This window comes from Pinus tabuliformis, chromosome 7, assembly GCF_031772625.1.
Source record: "Pinus tabuliformis cultivar Carrire ecotype Pingquan chromosome 7, CPIR1, whole genome shotgun sequence".
Classification (NCBI taxonomy): Eukaryota; Viridiplantae; Streptophyta; class Pinopsida; order Pinales; family Pinaceae; genus Pinus; species Pinus tabuliformis.
In genome coordinates, this window is record NC_142293.1 from 327,391,060 (window position 1) to 327,401,133 (window position 10,074).

The 10,074-nt window shown below is 33.4% G+C and overlaps 1 protein-coding gene across 7 annotated transcripts; it reads right to left on the reverse strand.

Moving 5' to 3' along the window:
- Positions 1-5,666: 5,666 nt before the first annotated feature.
- LOC149247258 (uncharacterized) lies at positions 5,667-9,785 on the reverse strand. Of its 7 annotated transcripts, none has more exons than XR_016266612.1 (6): positions 9,573-9,785; positions 9,408-9,440; positions 9,250-9,280; positions 8,769-8,824; positions 7,370-8,620; positions 5,667-6,612 (listed from the first exon to the last, which is right to left on the reverse strand). XR_016266612.1 is itself a non-coding variant. In XM_089458165.1 (6 exons), exons 4-6 carry the CDS (start codon positions 7,436-7,438, stop codon positions 6,316-6,318), a joined length of 186 nt encoding a protein of 61 aa, XP_089314291.1. In that variant the 5' UTR covers positions 7,439-8,620; positions 8,769-9,280; positions 9,408-9,440; positions 9,573-9,757; the 3' UTR covers positions 5,667-6,315. The 7 variants fall into 7 exon arrangements, 1 of the variants encoding a protein (XP_089314291.1); XR_016266614.1 differs by having other exon boundaries at positions 7,370-8,626; XR_016266611.1 differs by having other exon boundaries at positions 7,370-7,839; positions 8,053-8,620; positions 8,769-9,280; positions 9,573-9,759.
- Positions 9,786-10,074: the final 289 nt, after the last annotated feature.

Here is a 10,074-nt window from a genome sequence, read left to right on the forward strand (position 1 = left end):
TTTCACAAAATTTATGAATATGTAATATACATATTTTTCTTTCACATTATAATGGATCATCAAATAATATTATAATCTATGAAAACGTTTCATATAACAAAGATTAAAAAACATTAACACAATTTTTCACCACAATCTTTTTATATATTATTGTTTTATATTTTAAGAAATAATTAAAGAATAGTTGATTTATATTTTAAGGAATGATAAAAAAAATATAATATATATCAATAGCTACTTTAGTTTCTCCACTGTAATGGTATCTTCTTCTGGGGTAGGTCATTGATATGTGGTAGGGTCCCTTTCCCATATGGAAAAATGCCTCTGCAATAGGCCTAAATGGTCTTATTGCAAAACAATGGAATCAACTAATCTGGTCAATGCGGAATAGGGGTATACGTAAATCTGAATCGGAAGATTATCTTATCTGGAAGGGGGCCAAGGGTAAGCTGAATGTCTATGTGAAAGATATTTATTTAACACTTCTAAAACTCATATTTCTCTTCCTCCAATCATTTTCCCCATTTCCCTTTGGAAATCTGGCACTCCATATAAGATTATCATATTTGCTTGGCTGGTTTTTCATAATCAAAATCTAACATGGGACAACCTACAAAAGAAGAATTGGCATGGTCCGGCTATTTTCTTAATCTGCAAAGCGGAGGGAGAAAACAATCTTCACATTTTCCTAAAATGTGTTCACTCCCAGGAGCTATGGAGGGACCTGGCCACTTACTTTGGTTTCACAAATATATCACATCCTTCTATAAAAGATGCACTTATCTGGTGGAGTAATCAGAAAGAGAGCTGGCGGCTTGTTCCTTTAATTGCTTTATGGTCTATATAGAAATGAAGGAACAAGTCTCTATTTCAAAACGGTAAGGATAGTTATAAATTTGTCTTTGAAAACATCATCTCTCAATACCACTCTATTTATCCTTACAGCTCACAGCAGAAGAAAGCTAAGACTAAGGAACATTCTTATTCTCCTTGTCCGACGGACATTCCTAGAGCTTATTTTGATGGGGCTGCTCAAAATGGAATATGTACTTGTGGAGTCTACATTGTCACAAAGGAGGATCAGCATATTGCCATATATTGGAATGTGGGTGAAGGATTAAACAACAAGGCGGAAGCTATGGCACTAACATAGCTTCTTCAAATCAGTATCTTCTTAAATATTGAGTCCTTGCAGACCTATGGCGATTCCAAAATCATTATAGATCATGTTAATGCCAAGATTTCCATAGAAAATCACTATCTGTCTCGATGGATGAGCAGAATAGAATCCCTATGGTCATCAAGAAAGGATTTTGCAATAAACATGTGAATAGGTCCCAACATACATAGGTAGATGAACTATCAAAGAAAGGACTTCAATCACAAGTTGGTAAATGGGAAATGACAATTGCAGTGGGGGAACTAAGGTACCATATTCAGGATTTCGATCTTCCGGGTACATAACTCTCTCTTCCATACATCTGGCTCTGGTATGTACCATTCCCCGGTTGTTTTATTTACTCTATCGCTCAAGCTCTTTCTGTTATGCAAGTATTGCCCTACTTTCCTACTACCTTATTTCCAGAATTCTCATGACTACAGTCTCCATGGATTTAGTTTTATCACTGCACTATGAAGGTTATTTCTGCATTCTGAGTTGTTGAATCAACTCTATACTTTCTGTTATGTAATTCAGATATACCAATATAATAGAATTCCGCTTTTTCTCTTCTGAAAAAAAAAAAAAAATGATTATTTTTTTTTAATTATTGTCTAGCATAATTTCAAGCCACCACCCTTTTACTATAAAGTAAAATTTATAACCAACTATTATTACAAATTAATGTGATCAACTCCAACCTTAAAAGCAATTTGTGTAACCTAAAAATGCACTAGCCTTATATTTTCACATTGCCAATCTTGCTATAAATCCGAGAGATCTAAGATGAAGGTTTTCATATCCCATATGTGAAGGACGAATGTATGAAAATTGGTTTCATCGAGTTCGTTTTTGAGGCTTGAGGAATTAATGTTATTAATGTAATTATAAGTATTAATAAAATTTAATATTAATTTAAATAAAATAAAAATAATTTAGTTTCTTAAAAATTAAATATTAAAATATACAAATAAAAAATTATATTAATAAATTTAGGATTTAATTTTTTAAACCAATAAAGAGCCACAGTTTAATGTTATAATTTAAATAATAGATCAATTGGTTTTTTTATTCATCTCACAAAATTTATGAATATGTAATATTATGAAAAATCACATATTTTTCTTTCATATTATAATGAATGATCACACAATATTATAATCTATGGAAAAGTTTCATATAACAAAGATTAAAAAACATTAACACAATTGTTGACCACCATTTTTTTATATATATTATTGTTTTATATTTTAAGAAATAATTAAAGAATAATTGTTTTATATTTTAGGGAATGATAAAAAAATATAATCTATGAAAATGTTTAATATAACAATGATTAATTTTTTTTAATTATTGTTTATTGTCGAGCATAATTTCAAGCCACCATCCTTTTACTATAAAATAAAATTTATAACCAACTTGCTCATTTAGATTTTCTGGAAAACAAGTATTACAAATTAATGTGATCAACTCCAACCTTTAAAACATTTTGTGTAACCTAAAAATGCACCAGCCTTATGTTTTCATTTGTTCCAACTCGCCACAACAATTGTGACTGATTTCACAATCATGTTCACCCTAAATTTTATTGTACAAATTTTATTGTTGTACAATTTGTTGAAATGGTGTATAAATCCGAGAGATCTAAGATGAAGGTTTTCATATCCCATATGTGAAGGACAAATGTAGCAAATTGGTTTCATCGAGTTTGTTTTTGAGGCTCAAAAGAAATTTTTCTGGTTGAGGCTCAATCAATTTTCCCTTGATTGTATTCTAACCCTACCGTGCCGCACCATTTGTAAAATCAATTTATTTGTAAAAATCAAATTAATCAAATATCAATCTATTTGTGAAAATCAAACCAATCAAATATAAATCAAATTGTGAAACTCATGCAATTATTAATGCCATTATAAGTATTAATAAACTTAAATTTAATATTAATTTAAATGAAATACAAATAAATCAGTGTCTAAAAATTAAATATTAAAATATTATATATATATATATATATATCTATATCTATCTATATATATATATATATATATATATATATATTTGGCTTTTGTTATTAATTATTAAATTTTGATATTTATATTCATATCATTATTAATAAACCGATATAGATATGTGTTCTCTTGTGGTAAATGGGTTGTCGGGCTATTCATGTATTTGACTTATTGCTTATTCTGATCACCCTCAATCCCCACCTGCAAAGCCCCCACCTGCAAAGCTTGTTGGAAAGAATCTTGCTAGATGAACAAACTCAGCCCCTGCAAAAATTTGCAAATTTGGAGATATATTTGAAATATTATTATAAATTTTCTATTACATATCCTCTTACAACTCATTCTTACATCGAAGTTCTCAAACTTTTTTGAAACTCTTTTCATGCATTTTTTAAAGTTTTCAAACATTTTTCAAGCATTCATAGACAAAGCAGCGTCCAATTACATTAATTTAATGAGTGATACATTATCTATGCCTATCTCTGTAGGAATTCAATTAAAAAATAGAGAAAAGAGATAGAAAATAGTAATAACATAGCTCAATTAAACAAATATCTGGGAAAAAAAGCACAACGACCAGAAAATCCTTATAATTAAGGTTTACTAATTATGAATTTGGTCCAATCTAAATTTTTTCCAATTTACCTCGCTTCTTCTAAAATCCTTTCCAGTCCTTTCTGGTTGTTATTGCTGACAAGTTGACAACTGACCAAAGGTAATGAGGAAATGGGATGTTGCCCCATTTGGATTTCATTCTGATCACCCTCAATCCCCACCTGCAAAGCTTGTCGAAAAGAATCTTGCCTGATGAACAAACTTGGCCACTGGAGAAATTTGTAAATTTGGAGATATACTTGAAATATTATTATAACTCTTCTATTACATATCCTATTATAACTCATTCTCACATCGAAGTTCTCAAACTCTTTTGAAACTTTTTTCATGCATTTTTTAAAGCTTTCAAGCATTCATAGACAAGGCAATGTCCAATTACATTAATTTAATGAGTGATACATTATCTATGCCTATTTCCGTAGGAATTCAATTAAATGTCCTGCATAGATGCCTATTCTCAAATTGGTATTAAACCCATTGAAGCGTAAATCATTGGGATTAACTAGTAGTTAAGATAGAATTAGGGATCTAAAAATGACATATCTATAGAATGAAATTGTGCAAGTGATTAAAATTTATATAGAAATGTAATCATATAACTAAAAAAGGTATAAACATGTTCTACTTGTCATTGATCTCAAATAACCCTAAAATAGCACATGACTCAACCTACCTCAAAGAAAGCTCAATCTTGAACATGCCCGTGATAAGATAGATGACGTATTAAGAGCTCCATATCTCAAATCGTTTCTTATTCATCTCTATACATCATCAATTCTTTAGCACATTTAAATCCCAACAAAACTTTGATATGTAAAATTATATTACGCTACCCCCTTTTAGACTGCTAAATGAGACCATGCATAACTGCATTTGACCCTGTATCCAAGAAGACTCTTTCCAGCTATGCATAGATACAAGACGCTTTCCAGCTATGCATAGAAAGCATCTTCCGTATTCATTTTTGAAAAACGAGATAATTTCTTTAAATCCATTTTGTTCTAAAAATACAATAAATAAAACACATACACATGTTGAAGTTTTGTTATATATGAAATGATGAAAAATAAAAACTTTGATATGTAAAATTATATTAAATTGCCCCCTTTTAGACTCCTAAATGAGACCATGCATAACTGCATTTGACCCTGTATCCAAGAAGACGCTTTCCAGCTATGCACAGAGAGCATCTTCCCTATTCATTTTTGAAAAACTATATAATTTATTTAATTCCATTTTGTTCTTAAAAAAATAATAAATAAAACACATGTTGAAGTTCTCTTATATATGAAATCATGGAAAAATAAAAACAGAGTTGCAAAAATATATGTACAGAAAGCTCCCTGACAAGAACCATTTAGCACCGGAATTTAATCTTATGAAAAAAACAGAAACATAAAATCCAAATTACTCTCATTTTCCAAAGTATGAAACACTATGAATATTTGTATCATATTTAATTTTTTTTCACAAACTTCTTAACACAACTTATTTAGGACACTTGCAACAACATGGGCACCTAAATTTATTTCCACAAATACCTTTCGTTCACTGCCTACGTAGTGAAGCTTCATCATTCTCTCAAAGTCTTCATCATAATCATGCATTTTAAGCACATCAATACCATCAAATGTAAAGAAAACCAATGTTTTGAGAGGGAAGCTAAAATCCCTGAGGATAAAAAAAGAGCAGAAATATTAGTCACCATGCTTCAAGAACATCGTAGAGAAAGAAAACCTGCATGAAACAATATGGCACTGTGGTAACCCATTGCATTTTACACGTTAAAAACATCATGATTGGGTGCAGAATTCCCGGTTCTGCAAGGTTTAAATGTGTACCAAAAATAGGGCAGCAAAATTTTCACTACAACAATAAATGCATCAACACAAAATCCTTTCATCGGGTCGCTACCATTCACTTTTACAAATTCTTAGTAGCCTGTCTTTCTAGGCAAACCAATAGCAAGTTCCTTTCCACGGGCCCAATCCCGCACCGTAGTTTCACTTTCACCAGGCCATATAATATCAGACAATTTTGGCTTTATATGATATTGATAGTCACTGATGGTGGCTGTAATTTCTGGAGGGGTGACCGATAAGCTGGTTCGGTTTGACCAGTAACCACTGTTGTGGATGTGTGTACTAACTACGTTGATAATCTCAAAATTAGATCCCATCAAGTCTCCATTTTTGTCTAATTTCATAGGACACGCAATGTCGTTGAAATGAATTTGTAGTATTATCTTTCGCAATTGTGCTCCTCCTTCAATGAGATCACTGGTTCAATCCCAGCAGAGCTCATGGATATGATGATCGGGCACAATTCTTACGCAAGCGGAAATCTGTGGCAGCTCAGTAACTTGTCAAAGATGGAGGCTTTACATATTCCATTTGCTAACTTATCTGGGTCCTTGCCTCCAAAATTAGGTAAGTAACAGAATCAAAGTAGGTTGGCGCTAAACATCAACAGGCTTACTGGATCAATACCATGGTAGCTAAGCAACAGTATGAGCTTGAAGACGGCCAAATATCAATCCGCCAAGGGAACATGCTCACCATTTCCCTGCATGTTTTCATGAAAAATAAAAATGAAGCCTTAACTTTTTGAGAGAAATAATCATGTAAAGGTGAAAGTCATTTGGAGAAAAAATTCTTTATGTCGTTCGTGCTTTTCCCTGTGCTCAAATCAGGTAGCTCTAAGGAAGAACATGATGCAGGATCTTCATTTAGAGATCGTTCGTACAGATGATAATGGATACTTCTTTTGGTTACGAAGTCGGCTTGATCTTCTTATAGGTGTCACTTTCATCTGCTCTTCACTTGAACCCTGCATTGTAGACAAACAACTCATAAAAAGGTATCTCTGAAACCAAATGTTGGAGATACACAATCAGACAAGTATGAAATTGGATCACTATCTATAACTCATTCAAATATTTCCTACATGCTGGTTTGCTTTTACATACTTATGGAATGAATTGAGGACTGCCCAGAAGAAAATTTGCAAGGGAAGAATAGATATCTTAGAAATAAAATGGAAACAAGGTGCAGTGAAAAGAGATTTGACACTGAAATAAGAACATGAACAACATCTTTACATAAAATTGCTCACACAACATTGAAAAAATCTAATAAGATATATAAGAAAGATTGGTAGAATGGAAGAAGAGCATCCCCGGCTCCTAGAGAACTATTTTACCAACCTTGTAATGAAGAAACCAAATTCCATTTTTACTTGAAATGCAAAGGAAACAAGGTGCAGCGAAAAGAGAATTGAGACTGAAATAAGCACATGAACAACATCTGTACATCAAATGGCTCGCACAACACTGAAAAAGTCTGACAAGATATATAAGGAAGATTGGTAGGATGGAAGAAACCAAATTCCCCTGCTCCTAGACAACTATTTTACCAACCTCGAAATGAAGAAACCAAATTCCACTTTTACTTGATATTCAATGGAAATTGATAAGCAAGAAAATGCCTTGCAAAGGTTGGAATATTATTTCAAAACCAAAACACAAAGGTAGAAAAAACAAAGGAAAAGCTTAACAAGTTTGATGTTGGGATTAAAAATAGAATACCTCTTTCATCAGAGTTGTGAAGCTCCCATAAGATGGAGAATCATCCATAGACATCTCTTGAGTAGCCATACTTCCTTGCTCTATTTCTGAGTATGTGTTGCTTCTCCTAACCTTCCTCTTTGGGGTGTGAAATGAATTTTCTTGGGTACTTTATAAAAGCCAGGTATTGAGTTTTCTTTCTGAAGTGTTTACCACCTTTGATGGCAAATACTCATTAAGAAGTTCCACCTTCGGCACATAGGAATCCCTCGGCTCGAATTTATTTTCGCAGGGCACAATCATCTGCATTGAAGAAAAGTGATTTCTTTGGGGATATAGTATCTCCCTTCTCGGTATGCAATGACCATTTTTCTTTGCTACAATGTTTTGATCATGTTCTTGGGCTCTCTTAGGACTTGTATATTTGGCGCTCTTTCTATACACACTGACCAAATATATAGCAAGCATTGCAACTGCAAAAATAGATGCACCTATAGTTCCAAAAAGAAAGATATATTTCAGTGATTTTGCTGGAGTACTAGAATCTCCGAGATCATGAACAACTGATATGTTTGATCCCCCCTTCCTACCACTCTTTTCCACTAGAGACATGACAGATTCATTATGTCTGAATTCAAATTCATTTTGGCTCTCAAAATTTAGTGTCTTGGACTGACTGGCCATTGGAGGAATATAGTAATCACCTCCACCTGATGATGTGCTCAGTTCCTCTGGATCTTGAATGAAAAGGCTCTCAAAACTCTGTATTTCACTGTTAGTTTCTGTTTCAGATGAGGAGAAAACAAAGTCATGTGAACCACTATTACCAAAATGAGACTCATATTCATGAGATACATCTGCACCAAAGTCCATAATTGATACCAATTCAGGAATACTGTGCTCAGAACTATTAACATTTTTTTTTTCATCTACTGGTAAGTTTTCTATATCATGTACACTGTCTAGAATGACAGATTCAAGAACTTAGATATAAGCAGAGTCGGTCACGTCCCCTTAACATTCAGTGGAAGCCACTAGGGTTAGAATATTGGAGGGTCAAATTGCCCTAGCATGCACCTTCTACTGGTCAAAGGGTTGAGGATTCCCACACAATGTCAATTCGCTTTGTTTTACAGAGTATCGATGACTTACTGCAATTTATGATGGGGACCACCTGGTTAGGCTCTGCACCCATAGCTCCAGAACTCCCATCCCATGTTTGATCACCTGGACGAAATGAACCACCATGCTCCACCTCCATGTGATCCTGCTCTGCATCTTGCAATTGACAGAAATTTCCATGTGATTATAAGTTCACCTTTTGGATCCCTTAGACATGCCTTGAGCGTTCAGAGGATGGTGAGGATTCTATGTAGTCATCTGTAGATTTCAAGGAAATATTTTAGAAAAAAAAAATTACCTTTAATATTGGCGAACCATGGAGGATCATCCCGTAATAACCCAAGGTACCACGAACCAGTGGACAGCAGAATGGAAGGTAAAAGTTAGAAACTGAAAAATGACCCTTGTCTAGGAACCTAATGCAAGTAAATACCTGTAGAAGCCAACATGAACTAGACCGCAATAGATGCATAGATAACATAGAAAGATAGGGTTATCAGATTTAAAAAAAAAAAACCAGTTGTAAAATTCCTAGCAGCAAATAGAAGAAATCCTCTGAAGTTTTCCAGGAATGTTTTTAGATAAAAAATATTTACCTGTAATCTTGGCAAGCAATGGAAGAGAACCACAAATTACAAGAAGCCCATAGAAATAAGTAAGAACAAACCCTAGCAGAGCGTGGTTTTCTTCGTATGTTTTTTGGAGGGTTCGAGAAATATGATGAGATTTTGAAAGAAGCCAGACCAAACCCCAACAGAGCTTTTAGAAAAACAAATTACCTTTAATATTGGCTAACCATGGAGGATCGTCCTGTAAGAACCCAAGGTATCACGAACCAATGGACAACAAAATGGAAGGTAAAAGTTAGAAACTGAAAAATGACCCTTGTCGAGGAACCTAAAGCAACAAAAACTGGTAAGAGATTTGATGTAAATACCTGTAGAAGCCAACAGGAACTAGACCACAATAGCTGCATAGATAACATAGAAAGATAGGGTTATCAGATGTTAAAAAAAAAATAACCAAGTGCAAAATTTCTAGCAGCGAACTGAAGAAATCCTTTGAAGTTTTCCAAGAATGTTTTTAGATAAAAAATATTTACCTGTAATCTTGGCGAGCAATGGAAGAGCACCACAACTTACAAGAAGACCACAGAAAGAAGCAAGAACAAACCCTAACGGAGCATGGTTTTCTTCGTATGTTTTTTTGGAAGGTTTGAGAAATATGGTGAGATTTTGAAAGAAGTGAGACCAAACTCCAACGGAGCATGGTTTTCTTCATATGTTTTCTGGAAGGTTCGAGAAATACGGTGAAATTTTGAGATATGGCCTGTTAAACTAACGGTGTAAAACACCCCAATCATCTAACACAGAATCAATGGCCCAGGATTGTACACGGTGGCATTTTAGGGAGTTTGTCTCAGAGGGAACGCCTTACGGCGTAATTAAATTTAGTTTGTATATAAAATAAATTGAAAAAGGTACAATAATTCTTTGTTTGAGGATATATTTTTGACACTTTAAATTTCTCATGGTTTAATTTCTTATAATTTTTAAAAATATTCGCTATTTAACTATTTTGCTAAAAATGAAAACACATTTTGC

Excerpts from the sequence above, each read along its gene's own strand:
- LOC149247258 (XM_089458165.1), bottom strand. The coding sequence starts at position 7,438 with ATGGCTACTCAAGAGATGTCTATGGATGATTCTCCATCTTATGGGAGC. Across the intron at positions 6,613-7,369 it reads TCACAACTCTGATGAAAGAG|GGTTCAAGTGAAGAGCAGAT; the intron begins GTATTCTATTTT and ends TCTACAATGCAG. Across the intron at positions 6,349-6,528 it reads AGAAGTATCCATTATCATCT|GGAAATGGTGAGCATGTTCC; the intron begins GTACGAACGATC and ends GAAAACATGCAG.